At 35.0% G+C, this 16,585-nt stretch overlaps 1 protein-coding gene across 1 annotated transcript in view; it reads right to left on the minus strand.

Moving 5' to 3' along the window:
• Positions 1-16,585, minus strand: part of Dnr1 (defense repressor 1) — a 107,175-nt gene that overhangs the window by 20,219 nt on the left and 70,371 nt on the right. Inside the window, exon 2 of the mRNA XM_070293702.1 lies at positions 1,873-2,069. Coding sequence (XP_070149803.1) covers positions 1,873-2,069 — 197 coding nt within the window. The remainder of the gene's footprint in view (positions 1-1,872; positions 2,070-16,585) is intronic.

Raw genomic sequence — 16,585 nt, forward strand, 5'->3', positions numbered from 1 at the left:
GACCGCGATTAAATTGGGATTACGTTTCGATCTATTGAAATCTGCGGGCCACAGCACTCCGCGCTGCTATTAATTACAATTCTAGACGGCGTTTAATTGCATCGATTTACTGGAAACCTTTGAACACGAGTTCGTCGAACGTGAAGTCGTTACTCGATCATCGGGTGTAGAATTTTTTTCGCCTTGAGAAACATGAGATGCCCCGAGAAATCATAAATGTTTCGCGTAAAGAGCAAAAATTATTGTATATTACCTTCGAAGCTTGATCATGTTTTCGCGATGCGAAAATCGAATATCGTAACCAATGATCCACTTGATCTCTTGTTTTTCACTATTTAATTACAACCTATTTGTTGAGTGTGCGTAATTCTCCTTTTTATATTAAATCTTTTATTTGCGCAAGATAATCAGAATTTGGCATTATCAGGGTTACTCGACAAATATTTGTAATTTATGAAAAATTCGAAATTTCTCTTTAGAGATACGCCTTACATTTTATAGATCCAATTTCGCGTAGCGATTGCATCGCGGTATATCGCAGGATGCACGATAACGTAGATACAACGGCATCGATACAAATGTCATAAGTAATTCAAAATAAATCGCATCGATGTCGTAACAGGGCGCATCCCGCGCATAACATTATTTGTATATATTTCAGCCGCGGAGAGAAACGTCGCCTTTGCAATCGTGCTCGCACGAAAACACATTCAACAACGCACACGATATCGCCGGATGCAATCAGGCGGCCTCACGGCGACGGTAGCATGCAATTTTGTACGTGCTCGCTCGGGGATCGATAGATCGCACCCAAGGAATCCAACTGATTGCGCAAGCATTCTCTCTCTCTCTCTCTCTCTCTCTCTATTTATCTCTCATCGCGATTTCCTCCCTTTCTTTCTCTCGCTCCTACTTTCCGACTCTCTCCGAGCGAGGAATTTTGACGGTGGAAACGATTTTCAATTCGGACGAAGGCCTCTCTCCGTGTCTCGTTCACGCCGTTCGCACGAGTGCATCCGTGCGGCGGATTACAGCGGACGCAATTCGCAACTGCTGCGGAGAGTTCGTCGCACTCGCTTTGAATACGCGCCGTGGTAACGAACCAATCAGAACTTCAAACAAAACGAGTCGCCGAGTTTCCCGACCCAACACTCGCGACAAGGTATTTCACCCGAGACAGTTCCTTATTTCGTGCTTGTAGCAATCGGATATTAATTTTAAAATATAATCCGACTTCTGCCCTTTTTGAGATACTTAAAAGTTGTAACGAAACGTGATATCACACTCGCGTCCCTGTTGTGTTAAGGAAATTTATAATTACGTAACCAAGTTTACAAACATTATTATACAGGGTGTGTCTCTTTTTCGATTGAGTTTTAAAATGAATTTCCTGTATAAGTATTCGAGAATCAATAAAAGAGGGAATTTGCAAAGGGATTTGATTTGATAGTATAGAGAGGAGGTCTCGAAGACGATGCAAATTTTCTGTAATTGAAACAGCGACGATGGCAAACGAGGATTCGTTTCATTTCCAGTTTTACCGATACTGGAAATTTATTAGGAGAAGAGGCAGAACATTTGAATTAAGAGCTCTATCGAAGATTAAGAGCATTCCATTGACGGGGAAGAATTTTATCCTAAAATAATACGAAAATTCTCGATGAACCAACCTATCTCAATTAAAAGATATCGTGTTGAATGCAATGTTTATAAGTTCAGATAAATTAACATTTTCAATGCTTTATATTTTATAATTATTTAAATGTTGATAAAAATAACATGTAGAAATTCTCAAGAGATCAAAATATCCCGATCGCGATAAATGAATGTGGAAAGACAATAACGTGGCTCGCGCGAATTAATTTTCCTTACCTGGTTGCTTCCTGTAGCAACAGGTGAGGCGGCACCCAAAACTTAACCCTCAGGGCGAATCTTAGAGGTGCCACCCCGCCACCGGTCTGCCGTTCTATAGGGTTCCTCAGGTTTAACCAGAGCTCCTCGCCTTTCGCATTCTGATACTTTAATCCAAAGTAATCGCACTCTTTGCTGACTCCCAGACAGTCGCAAGCCTGCAAAAAAGAAATCAATCGATCATTTTCCCGCGACTTCACTATCGTGCGATTAAACGTCCATCTTAATCTTAACTCTACGTATTTCAAAAAAATCATCGATTGTTTCAGATGCCTTTCTTTTTAAATCAACTTTTTTTGTTTTCGGAATATAACTTACCAAACGATATCCCTTATATTTCTTCGATTTAACGTCTATAATTAATCATTTAATCGCGACATTTTAGCCGATTAATTCAAGCGGAAGCACAGATTTCCGATTTGCAAGCGAGTGGCCAGCACGGTGTTAGTCCCTAACAAATGACCGGCAATAATTTAGAAAGTCACACAAAGGGTAACGCGTATGTACCATCCAACCGGGTACAGATATCGTGGAAAAGCGCGTGCGCCATTATTCGCTCTTGGGCCTCTTCCTCCATTCCATTTCTACCGCAGCCGTTTTCCGTTTTCCATTCTTGCCGGTAATTTTTTCCCGTTCCCGTAATTACGAACCAGCAAAAATATCGCGATTGAGACTGCGCTAACGTAATTAAATTAAATTGCAATTAAATTAAGCGTATATCGCTTACGCTGGCGATTTCTTTCGCGCAGTACATATGTAACAAGTGTTCAAATTATCCAGAAAATCCGCCTTTCGTAATAAATAAAAAAGTACAATGTTAACTAAATTTAAAATAATATAGAGTAAAATATTTTATGTGGGCGTTGTATACAAATTCGGATACTTTTTCATGTACTCTTGGTGTTTATTTTTTATCTTTTTTATTAAAACTTGCATTTGTAAGTATAATTAAATTGAATAATATAATAAAATAGCTTATTATGCAAATTGTAGAGACACCGAACTCTATTTTATAGAAAAGGTCTTTTTCTTCATCGTTGGGATTATTTCATTATTACCAGATTCTTCCGTCCACGTAATGTTCGATTGATTCAATTTTTCTTTAAGATTTACCGGTAATTTGATGATTGATAATTTTTCGCAAAGCTTTTCACGCACACAATATTCATCGTTACATTATATTTCACGGATATAGTTGATTGAGTGAAAGAAGCAAATATATATATAAAAAGTATTCAAGATAAATTTTCAATAAGTAGTCTTTTTCATTTATCTGCGCGCATTTTGCACTTCTAAAGACTCCGCGTCGGAATCAATACTCGTGGCGAAACGCATCGCTCTTTTATCATATTGTAAATTATATTTTACTACTCCATTCAATTGACATTATTGCGAGCATCCCTATTATTATTGACGCCATTCGAATAAAAATATCGTGAACCAATGAGCAACCCATTAAACACATGTACCCATACATACTTGATTCTGTTTTTAAACATCATCTTGCTATTTTAAATTGTGCATTCGTGTTATAAATTTGTTCATCATCTTAAATATATTGTACAACAGTTTACGCGAACATTCCGTGAGAAATTTGTGAAAAATTTGCGTGACTTATTCAAAAAAATTGTATCGTTAGATCATTATCATTATCGATAGTTTATGTGACCGACCCAGATAAGATAATTTGTACGTTACACTTTTGTTGGCAGATAGAGCCGTTATAATCCATTAACGGCTATAACGTGATCACATAATCTCTTCTAATAAACGACGTTAATAAATTCATCCGCGATCAGCGATCAACTGGATGCGGTCCAGTTACGCGTTGAAAATATCAATGCGATGCATTAAATCGCATCCACACGAATCAATTTACGAGATATTAAATTATTGAGATATCGACATAGTGGTAAAAAGAAAAGAAAAAATCAAACGCGCTCGCGTGCATCATCGAAATGGTGTTTGACACGAAAATTGTCATCGAGATGAAATGACTGGAGGATTAAGTAAATTTACACGCAATACCGGCAAACTATCGGGAATAAAAATGTTGTAACTATTCTATTTTTTCTGCGATTCAACATATAAGTGCATATATCCATATACATACCATATATGTATAAGTGATAAGATTAACTTTAAAAATACACGCGCGCGCGATTATATAATAAATATAATAAAAAAAAAAAAATTTTAATCGCATAAGTTTTCTTTATATGTTTTTTATTTTTCTTTTTTAATTTTTATTTAATTTAATTACTTTTAATTTTTATTTTTTCATTTTGTTTTATTTTTTCAATTTTATTTTCGATTTTGAAAATATTCACGCTGCAATCCTGAAATTGCGGCAACTAGTACATCGAACTTTCCATTTGTCACAACATTCGGTGCAGCTTGTAAACAAATTTTCGAAAACGTTTTTAAAACATTCATCGCACGACACGGCGTGCCAAAAATAAAAGCTACTATTTTTATCATTTTGATAGGGAGTATCATGTAACTCTTTTTTGATGTTAGCGACGTGCTGTAATGAAAATAAAATATAATTTTATCGATAGCGGTTATTTATTTTTTATGAATTATTAGTTTTATTAAAATAATAACAATATTAATGTCTCTAGGGGCAGATAAAGTATGGATGTTAAAAATATATATTCAGTGTTGACGGAAAAAGAGAGAGAGAGAGAGAGAGAGAAGCGTCGGTACTTTCTATCTGAAATTATTCTAAAATTTCCAGATGAGAAGCATTAGGAGTGTTGCAAATTTTCGTAGTGATTTTCTTTCGCCTCCACCCCCCCCACCCCCCCCCCCGCCGCATCTCCTCTCTTTTTCTCTCTTTTAAAGGATTTTGTTTTCCAGATATACCGGTGTTACGAACAAACTCGGTCACGTGCGTTGTGATAAGGGAAATTCACGGAGAGCACTCGGGCCCATTGTCCCCGCGGTAATTTATCGCGTCCGATCGGTGGTGTCAGTGGTTTTTTCCAAAAGTAGAAGTGCGCGAAAACGAATAGTTGACATGGTCGACCGACGACGAGCCATTATCCGCCTTGGCGATTTCTCCTGTGCAGCGTCACGTCGCGTTTTCACAAACATAACGGTGAAGAATGCGTCTCCAAGCTCGCCGCCGCTTTGTATTCGAACGATCGCGATTTATGCGAACGCATTACATCGATCATAATTGGCTCCAATTGTGCAGAAGGCGAAATTCCCTCGGTATTCATATCCTTCCCTTATATGTTCGTCTTATATATTATATGAGCGGAAAGTAAAATAAGAAGAATGCGGGACCGGATTATGGTACGTTCGCCTTGCTGTCGTTCGTGGCTTTCAGTCAAGTTTTCGCAAAGATAAATCGTATGAGTCTTTTCTCGCTGAAAACTCATCGTAAAAATCGAATAATTCAATTAAGATTATAAACAAAATTTGATTAAATTTTCAGATGATATATTCTTGCGGATAAAAGTTATGATTTATTTATACGGGTAAAAAACTTTTATTTGCGAGTTAGTTTACATAAAGGGAAAAAAAAAAAAAACAGTTTCGCAATATTGAACTCTTTCATTCGTTCAAACGTTACTTGCCACGTTTTTTAATTTCGCGAATGTGACTTCGTTGCCTCGCATAGATGGACTATACTGCAATAACGCGGCTAGTGACACATGAATTGCAGATTCGCACGCAAATACAGTTCGGAAACAAAATTTACAATGAAGCCTTATGTTTATGCACCACTCAAAGCATTCCCAGAAAAATGCGCCAGTGCAGTTTTAGTTGAACATCTAAAGGTCTATTCAGACGGAATGAAATAGTATTGATCTTTACGCGTCCAAGAGCCCCGTACATTTCTTCTTTACTTTGTTCTCGGGACAACTTTTGAAATATATCAAAGGATATTCGAAAATTGTGTATTGTAAAATAAAATGGCGATTAATCGTTGTAGAATAATTTCATTATTTGTTATTACTTATAACGCTGTTCGACAATCTAACGTTTAACTTTTTCACCCCGTTAAACGTTTTAAATTGATATTAATAAAATTGAACATTGGCGAAAAGCAAAAATTTAATCAAAACTTCATTATATTCGCACGAAAAATAGGAAAATGTATAGAATAAAAGATTTTAAGAAGTTTGATGCAATAAAAAAAGAAGAATCGGTAACAAACAAATAATTAATCTCAAGAATTCTGGGATAGATTATCGTACATCGAATTCATCAATTTCTATAAATATCTGACGGATTTTAAAAAGCGCAATATTAAAGTCTTCATTGTGTAGGATGAAGCGACAATTGTTCCTCTATTGTCTCGAGTAAGTCTGTAAACAGAGCGTAGGCAGACTTTCCTTGTTTACTCACTCTTGATTGGATCGTGAATCTGTAATAAGCTAGAACCAGTTTCCCAAACTGAACGTGCACCAAGAATCGCGAGCGCGAAACTTTATCCGGCATATTTTTATTCGCCAAAGTTGTTTGCATCGTCTACTGCTTGTGGAGAAAGAGTGCGTTTTGGGGAATTCCTCTCTCTTTCTCTCGTTTAGGAAAATCTCTTTACATTATTTCGCCGCTGGGTTTTACGAACGCGCTGGGTTCGTATAAATTTTTGCATCGCGAGCAGACTCTTTTTCTTTTCACGCAGCTTCCAGAAATGATTATGTAAATTCTCGAGAGTGTATTGTACGCTCTATTTCATTACGAATATTTCCGATATATAAGCACCGCTCCTAAAAATCGTAAAAAAAACTATAAAAATAGATTTATTTTTACAAAATAAGTCTATCAAATCTTTTTGTGAATAAAGTTTATATATAAAAACATAACGAACGTAATATTATTAAATATTTTAATAACGAAAATAAATTGTAAAATAAATCTTTTAATTATATCTCATTGCTGTTTCCATTACGGGATTGGTTTACATTCAATATGTTAACGTAATATTGTGTATATTGTGAAAAAAATCCGTTAATATACATATAATATAAAAAGCAGATCTCATTATATTCATTGATGTACGCGTGCTTATTGATTTATTAATATAAGCACATTGATTAACACAAATATATAAGCACAAAATAATATCATTATATCAAAGACTTCGCTATGTCAGCATGTGCAATTATTTTTTATGGTCAGTTGTTTAATCGACTTTATTCGATCTAAATTTTGTAAATGCATAATCTTTATTTTTTTTATAAGAGTATCTTATAAAAATAAAAGTTATATGTTTATATATGCAATTTAGATCAAATAAATTTTACCATACGCAAATTGCAAATGTATAATATGTCACGCGAAATAAATAATATATGAATATATAATCGCCATAGAGAGAGTGGTTTGTAAAGCACTAGATTGTTGCTTGCAAATATTTTAATGTTAGAGACAGATTGTTGAATAAATTTGGAAATTTCCTGATAAAACGTTAATAAAATAATATCTATATGTAAAATTAATGATTGTCACAAAGTTTGCAAATGCAAGAGCACAATATATTTTCTAACTTGCTTGATGAGATATCAGGATCATAAAACAAAGCATAGTATTTCATCAAAAATTACGCGCGTGTAATTTTGAAATAAACACGAAAGTACAATACAAAGCAACTGCTTCTCCGATTTATCCATTAAACTTTGCATAAAAATGCATTTGAATCAATATTTTATTATGCTAATTAGCTACCGGCAGTTACGTCTGATATTTCATTTTTAGATGCGTAATAAATGCAGTAACTAATCGCAGATGTTTGATGATTTGCATTCAATTATGTTTGATTAATATTAAAATATGTTTAAGATCACACTTGATATATGAAAAAATAAGATAATAATACAATTAATTTCACAAATCATATTTATTCGCGTATTCACAATGTACATTTATTTTTTTCTCTTACTAATTTCGATCGATTACACATATCATATTGAATCTATAACAAAACATAAATAAAATATACAAATCTTTGCAGTTTTTATTCTTTTATAGCCAGTATAATATTAATAAACAATGATCTGTTAATAAAATGTGGTGTTTAACAATTATCGTAAAAAAATATTGTTTTTTCACAAAAAGGTATATATTTTATATTAATAAATTATATTTTATCCATTATTCCCATAATGAAAAGCGGCATATATTACGTGCTTGTTCATCTATATATGTATATATATTTTATTAAAGCACTCGATTTATTTTACCGACATTCGTATAGAAATGTTCGAAAGCAAAATTAGAGGAAAGCGAGAGACTGCCTGTATCTATATTCTACGTCGCGCGATTGACAATTTGACACACGACAGGATGTATGTATCTCATAACAGATCATAAATACGAAAATGTATGCACTTGTAACGACGCGGCTTGTTTTTCTCATTAAATTTTTTTACGACCGTTTGTAATTCAACATGCAATCGCCAGCACGAAATTGCACATCAATGTTTTTTTCCTCCTATTGCATTGCTCAGTCACGGATGCATCTCGACCGACGCACCATTCGTGTGATAAGCGTGCAACCCGTCCACTTTCATGAATATTCAGATCGAGATGCAGCGACTCGTTCTGAAAAATCGTCGACATAACTTTCGCGGAGATGTGTTTTTACGTCGCGTTTACATTAAAATTGCAATAGCGATTTAATTATATATACGATTAAATATGTATTGTAATTTGCAAGTCAAACGCAGCGTGGTTTGGTTAAGTACCGTTATATAGAATCAATTGTATTCCAATAAAATATTACAGTTTGCGTGAACAATATAATTGGCAAAAAAAAATAAAGAGCGGGAGAGAAAGAGAGAAAGATAGATTAAAGGAGAAAATAGGAAAGAGAAATGGACAGAGGGAAATCCAGGAAAGGGATGTGTAATTCACATACGTATATACACATTTACGCATATTTTAACGGTAGGCACGAATTTATCATATATCATACCGCAATTAATATCGTTCGTTGGCGAATTATGAAAATTCGTCAATTTAGTGAAGAATCTACAATAGATTACCAGATATGTTTGCATTTTATATCTTCATCTATTCCTCGTCTAGTCTATTCATAGAATAGCTCCCGTCTGCTATAATATTGTTAAAATCTGTCTTCTACCAATAATATTTTGATTGTAAGGGCAATTTGTAGTCGTAAAGATATTAAGATGCCATCTACTTTACGAGGACATGTTTACGCGCGACCGAGTCTCAAAGGTAATCGACGCCAAGGAAAACGGAGGATCACGTTCATCTTCGTCGACCTCGTCGTCGTCGTCGTTGGAAACGCTCGATCTGCCACTAAGGCCGTTCATCACTGGAGACACCCTCTTAAACGACTCCTTCGTGGGTTTTAAAACTTTTAGTAGCGGTCGTGTATCCGCGAGTGCGGAACTGCCTCCTCATCGATTGTTTTATAGTCGTTGTGATCTCGTGGGATTTGTTTTCGCTGCCATTGGTATAGCGCTTTTTTTCTCTCTCATTTCATTCGCCCTTTCCCATCGGGATTCCGCCTGAAAAAATATATCCGCAAATACTTGCACTACGGAAAAGCCATCACTAGAACTCTCTTGGTCGATATCCGGGTCCGAAATACGAAATTGAAGACAGAGCAAGGGGGAGAGAACAAGGGAAAAGTCGCACACCGTCCTTTCCATTTGCAAATTCCCGCAGCAATCCCAATAATTTCCCATTTACTTTACCCATTACCTTTCAACCTACTTTAAATAGGCATTGATGGAAACGCTGTGTGCAATAAATAAAAAAGATAAAAGAACAGCATGATTTCTTGTTAGAATTGCGAACGTAAAGTTATGGTTAATATTACAGAATAAATATATGGAGATAATTTTCATATCGTATTAAAAAATTAAAAACATAATATCTCCCTCGTAGTTACGAATAGGATTTGTAAGAGGTGAAGATAAATATCATCGCAGATAGATATTTCGCGTGCTCCACGGGAGAATAGTTCTTTAATTTCATTCAGTTTAAGTTCACATATTTAAAAAGGTTCTGGCTTTAAAAGTTTCAATTTGAAATAACCCCCCTTGTCCTAGTTTCAAAAAATCAATATCTTACAGATGCAACGCAGAGAGAGAGAGAGAGAATAACATTCGTGTACGTCACGTACAAACGAGAAGGTTGAGTGGCGATATATTACGATACATTGTTCGATGATACGTCACATCTTCTACAAAGAAAAGAAAAGATGCTTCCTATGATATTGTTGCGAGCGAGCTTCCGCGAATAAAACGATCGCATTTCGCTGAATTTTTTTTATTGACTGCAATTACGCGCTCTCCAGGCATTGGACAATCAGATTCTCATTTTCGTCGACCATATTAAATAACGAGTCGCGCTTTCCCCCCCGAGGCTTTTATTATAACCGATATCTTCATTTCCGCGCCGCTTTATTGCTTTCCATCTCGGCGAAGTAGCGCCGCGATAAATGCAAACGACGCTCATTTCTTTCGAGTCGAGAAGGCAAAATGGGCAATTAAGCTCGCGATTTCGCGATATTGGCGTGCCGCATCTCCTGCCAATTTGATCGAGAAACATCAAAATATAAGACATTATCATTACGCTTTTATCTCGTGGCTGATAGCTATTTGATCGATGAGATATTTTTTCAATAGTTGAAGCTGCTAAATCAGTTATATCACGTCACGCGTGATGGCAACGCGATGTTAATCAAGGAGCGGCGACGTAAATATTATCGCTTGTTGAATTATATTTTTTTGTGTTTAGAGGGAATAAGATGCGACAACCGCGAAGACAGACGCGTAAAACTGCGTTTAATAAGCGAATAATAAATAGCTTAAAAATACAATACAAATCAATAATAATTGTATATATCTACGTAAGTATATATATATATATATATATATATATATCGATTAATAATATTACATAAGCGGCATCGCTATAATTTTACACGACTGACGTTATAGTCGCCTCGTTGCAGCGGTTAACATCGTTAACCGGTCTCTCGATTTTGAACGTAGTTACGAAAGTTGTCGATGCGAAACTTCTCCCGCAATTGGCAGATTAATTAGTAACATGCGTAATCAATCTTAAACTCAACAACTTAATTGATGGCTGCAACTCGCTAATCGTCGATATTACCAATTAAATTTTCGGATCGTTACGAATTAATATTGGCGTACGATAAGCGGTGCAATACAGACGCAAAATGACGACAGAGATAGAAACGTTCTATTTTATCCAATTTTAGTAGAATAAATACTCCTAAATACTTGGACCAATTTGCTATCGCTACGGAACATGATCGCGAGAAAGTCCAAAAAATCTTGGATAGCGCGCAATGGATACCTTGACATTTTGTAAAGTTGCAATTATAGTACAATAGGAGAAAAGTTTCGTTAAGATTCGCTGAAGAAAGAGTTTCGTTTACTCTTCGTTCCCAGTTTGCACATTCCGTCTTGCATTTGCAAACGCGAGGCAGAATTATAAGGACAAAGTGGAAGACGCGAAGTGAAAAACTGCAAAGTTTCTTCGTACTTCGTAACGAACTATAAGGAAATATATTTCTATTCTGACAAACTTGTTTACTCGCGCTGAACATATTTGTAATCGAAATAGCTATTTGCGTCAAAATGTGCATTCGTTAAGGTATAATTTATCATTAATGAGGTCGTGTGTGAGAATGCGCAAATGATAATGATGAATGGACGTCAATGTCATGTCTGTACGATTAGAATGAATAAGTTCCCCATTGCACAATATATGAAATCATCATATAATCAATGTTATCGAAATTTAGCAATTACTTTCACGTCATAATATTTTCATTCGTCGAGCCAAATTGAACATGTGTAAGTCTTAAATCTCGAAGCATGGTTTTACGACAATTCCGCGGGTGGGAGTTGTGAGATGCCACATACATAGAGAGACTGTATATCAGAGAAGATTCGACGGATATGTTTTCGAAGAACATTATCGAAAAGTCGGATTTCTGGTATCGATGAGATGGAACGCGCAAAGAGCATCCAACTTGCTGCATGTGAATTTCGATAGCATGGCAATCGTAAAGATTTCGAGTTAAAGCAGCTTTTCAAGCTTTTCATCATTTCGAAAATTATTCGAAGTAAATACATCGACCAATGATGCAATAATATATATCTATATAACTGATGAACAACTCCCACGCAGTTAATTAACAATTTTTATTTCCATGACTCTTTTACAAATTTTGCAGATTCCTTAAATACTAGAAATTCATTTTGTTATGATAGTAAAATATTAATTTCTATAATATTCTTCCGTTATTTTCTCATAATGGGAATAATTTTTTTCTGCAAAAAGACTGTCTAAATAATTTTTTTTGCTTTAGATTATTCACCCAGCGTAGATGAAAAAGAAACCATGTAAATTCAATTTTTAAGTACCAATCACATCGTCTCTCTCTCTCTCTCTCTCTCTCTCTCTCTCTCTCTCTCTCTCTCTCTCTCTCAATTTAACATCTTCCCGTTATTATATATTAATATTAATTATATATTATAATTTATTAAGAAAGCGACAACTCGCTAGTATATTTATTTTAGCGAACAAGTCAAACGTATTCGTACAATAGAATATACTTTGGCTAATATATAAACAGAATTTATTATCAAGAGACATTTCTTATTAATTTTTAAATTTACCCGATGCAATTTTTATGTGTAAAAAAAAATGCATTCTTTTCTCGTTATTTTGCGTATTAATCGCTTGGAATTAAAATTTGCAATCCATCATAAAAAAAAGAAGAAATAAATGAAAGCAGGCGAATGGAGTATAAGGCCGACAAAAAGTCGATGCTGGTACGTCGAAATTGTCCACGGAATTGGACGCAAATTGTCCGTTGAGAGCGAATTGAATGCCCAAGTGATCGGTTTGTTTGTAGGTCACGTTAGTGTATAGATGAACAGACGAAACATAAAACGAAAAATCTATAGGATGCAACCGATGCACTCGCCGATCTTATTGCGCCATAGAGACTTTTGCATCCGGTGTATGGGTGTATAGAGTGGAAAATCTCGCATTAAGAATAATGGCATAGCGGAGAGTTGGTTCTAATGGCAGCACTTCACGGCATAAATTTCGGTGACCCAGTTATTAGCCCAAGGAATAATCGAGATGTAGGAAAATCGATGAGCTGCGGAAAGCCCGCTCTTTTCCCGAGCATGCTGGTAATGGCTTCAGTTTTTCTGGAACGGCGAACGTTGACTACGAAACGAAAACCATAACTGCGTGTACGCGACACTATTACGTAATTAATTATCCATTGAGATATAATTTGCGAATCGATTTTACTTTTCGATTTTGCACGTTTCGCACGCGTATTTCGGTCGTTCGCTTCTAGTTTCCGCGAGCGATGCGATTCCAACGTGACTTGTACATCGGCGTGGAAAAGTAACGATATCTGAGTCGGATGGAGTGTCGGCAACGATTGGATTCTTGACGGCGGCAGTGCCGGAAATTGGATGAAATGCATTAAATCGGAACAGGCCTGGCAGCCGGAAATGAAGAGATCGTTACATTACCTACGGCTACCGCACCATTCCTGCATCTTCTTAACCGTATCTTTACGTCGTAATATCCGTGAAAATTGGGCTGTTTAACACGCGTCTGAATATTTATTATCGAACGGTTCCTGAAAATGGCATCTCGATTCGCCTGCGTTCAATCTTCATTCGTAGCATAATTCTCCCTTTTCCGCTCGCGAAAATCATATCGACAATTTGAGTATTTATTTCCTAAAAAGAATCAGAAACATAAATTTTAAAGAATTAAAGATAAAGCGTGTTAACGCTCTAATAATCATATAAAATTCGTATAACGAGCAGAGAGTATTTCCAATAAATGCGATAAGTTACTATTAAAATGCTGTCTAAAATATTTTTATATATTATTTGCTCCATCGCATTGTACAATATTTCGAGCTTTGCTCGAATACACGTAGATATACGACAACGAGCCTTGAACCGATAAACTGTTACATATGACGTGTGTATCAATATAAATCCTACCATTACACGATTTGCCGATAAACTGTATTATTAGTCTAACCAGCAATAAACCATCTGATTACGATGCACTGCGATGGATTGCGCGCGCCATCGATAAACTAATCGTCACGTTAACGAATACCTCGATCCAGATTTCCTAAATACCAGTTAAATGAAAATTTCGAAAAGTATGTCCAAGACAATATCGAGTCTCGTGTTATTTCGATTGCGAAACACAAATAGAGTCGCTTCTTCAGTTTTTCTTCAGTTCTTCAGTTCTCTTTAGTTCTTCACTCAACACGAGAGATACGTTTGTTATATTCGATATGTGCACTGTAAAAAGAAGCGCATAGCAACGCGGTCTGTTGCAAAAAATCAATCGATTAATCCCCGCCGTCCATCGTGCAAAATCATTTCCGCGCCTCGCTGTTTGTTGACGTACACCCCGACGAGGCTTCATAAAAAATTCATAGAATGCGGTGCAATTTGTATTCGATGAAACTCGGTGAGAATTTACCACTGTCGCGTCGTGTCGTTGCAAAGGCTTCATCGGAAATTTGTCACGAGAGGAATTAATCATTTCTCGTTTAGCTAACCAACCACCCGTCCGATTATCATTCAAATTTTCTCACAAATACGAATCACCGATTGAAATGATCTTGAGAGCGCGGCAACTACGCAATTTCTCTAAAAGTAACAATAAATAAAAATATGGATATATTCATTTTTTCGGAACTAGTTTTTTTTTTAGCAAATAAAATCATCTACAACAAAAAATATATTTTGTAATTTTTAATTTTGTTATCTTTTGATTGTATGTATATTCGTAACGTCAATATATGTACAAGTGGAATTTCTGACTACAATCGAATTGCTTTTTCACGATTGAGAATGAAAAAAGTAAAATGGTGTAAGAATTGAAACAAAAAAGCAATATAAGAAATAAAAGAAGAAAAAATGTAGGTAAAAATAAATCGAAATATATATACAAAACTTCTATTTAAATACGAGTACCAATATCTTATACAAAAAAATTAAGATTATAAGGAAAAAGTTAAAGTTACACATTGGCAGATTATAAAACTGGCGAATGTATCTATCGATTTACAGAAAATTGGATTTCTTTTTTTTTTTTAATCATCCCCACAAATTATAAAAATTTAATTAAATAATAATATTACGATTATCGATTTTAAATCATTCTTTTATTGAGAAAAAAGGAAATAAAAAGGATCCTTATTCTAAAATATTCGCAAAATTTTCATCAGTAATTTCAACATTTATATCTCTCATTATATTTGTCAACTCGATACTCTCATTGTTATTTGCTTTTAATTTGGCCCAATGACCTTGTTACATTCATCAAGCCGTTGCGCGAATAAATAGCGGTATAAATTATTGGCTAAACTCATGGCTGTACATTTATATTTTATTCGATTGACCACTCGAATCAAAGATTAACTTTTTTCATGCTTTTATCTTTAAAATATTGCATTAATGTGTCACGTATTGACTAGTTTTATCAATTTTTTAATACTTTTTTTTAATTTCATAAAAATTAAAAAAAAGATATTTATGTACTTTTAAGTTTATTTTTATTTAAAATAGGAGCTTTTATTACGAGTATACAATTTTGGAAAAATAATGAGACTGAGAGAAAAAAAATGAAACACACATATACACACGTATCGGCATCCGCGAGTAAATAGTTGCTGACAGAAGCGCATGTGGAAGTTTCTTCTTTGAAAGAAAGCATGCTATCGTTAGAACAATGAGTAAGAAAGTGCTACGTGCACATGACGCGAGTAGCGCGTAAAGTTATTATTGTATTTACGTTTGTCGTGCGGGTTGGAAAGAGAAGAAAAGTCTTTTGCACTTTTCGAAGTGAATGAAGCAGAAAGAACGTTACAAGTCGAAGAAGGATGACAAAGTACATGAAAAGACACGCAATCAGCGTTTTCTCCCGGAGAGTTTTCTTGAGAGAGAGAGAGAGAGTATCAAAACTTTTTAAGCCTCTGGATTTTAGTTGATAAAACTAAAGTCTTTCTTGAATCGTCGTCGTCGTCGTCGTTGCATGATACTGCACGACTACAGTCATATGACAAAAATTACGAACAATGAAGACTAATCTGTTTCTCATGTAAAATTCAACATACACATTGCCTGCAAAGTTTAACAAATGCGATAACTTCATATAAATATTGTTAAGCATGCATATGCAGTTATTCGCCATTGAGCAATCTTCTTTATAATTGTAATGAAATATAGCGCCAAATAACGTTATTTTGTAACGTATTATATTGCATATAACATAGAATCTCGACTCTTGCGCATTCTATTTTTTACGAGATTATATACGCGAATCTCATGAAGAAGTCATAGTGCGATGTCATTATTGTTTGAAAACTTTAGCACGCACGGTCGCATTCTCCCTCGAGAATGCCGCTTGTTTTTCTGGAAAAACTAATTTGACGTGCTGCTGATTGGAAAAGTTTAATCATAAATCGCGATTTTGTTACGGAAATTATTAACTTGCATAAAGTTAGTTTTGTCCAACTAATACATTAAGTAATGTTCTTTGCAAAAATGTCATTAGTACAAGAAGAAAAGAATGCGCCTTCGCGTGAAAATTATATGTATAGGTAATAAATCAAACATTAATTAATTGTAAGAAACCTCGT

The sequence above is a fragment of the Polyergus mexicanus genome, unplaced genomic scaffold (assembly GCF_030449975.1).
Source record: "Polyergus mexicanus isolate NDT 795.1 unplaced genomic scaffold, iyPolMexi1.0 SCAF_4, whole genome shotgun sequence".
NCBI classification, from domain to species: domain Eukaryota; kingdom Metazoa; phylum Arthropoda; class Insecta; order Hymenoptera; family Formicidae; genus Polyergus; species Polyergus mexicanus.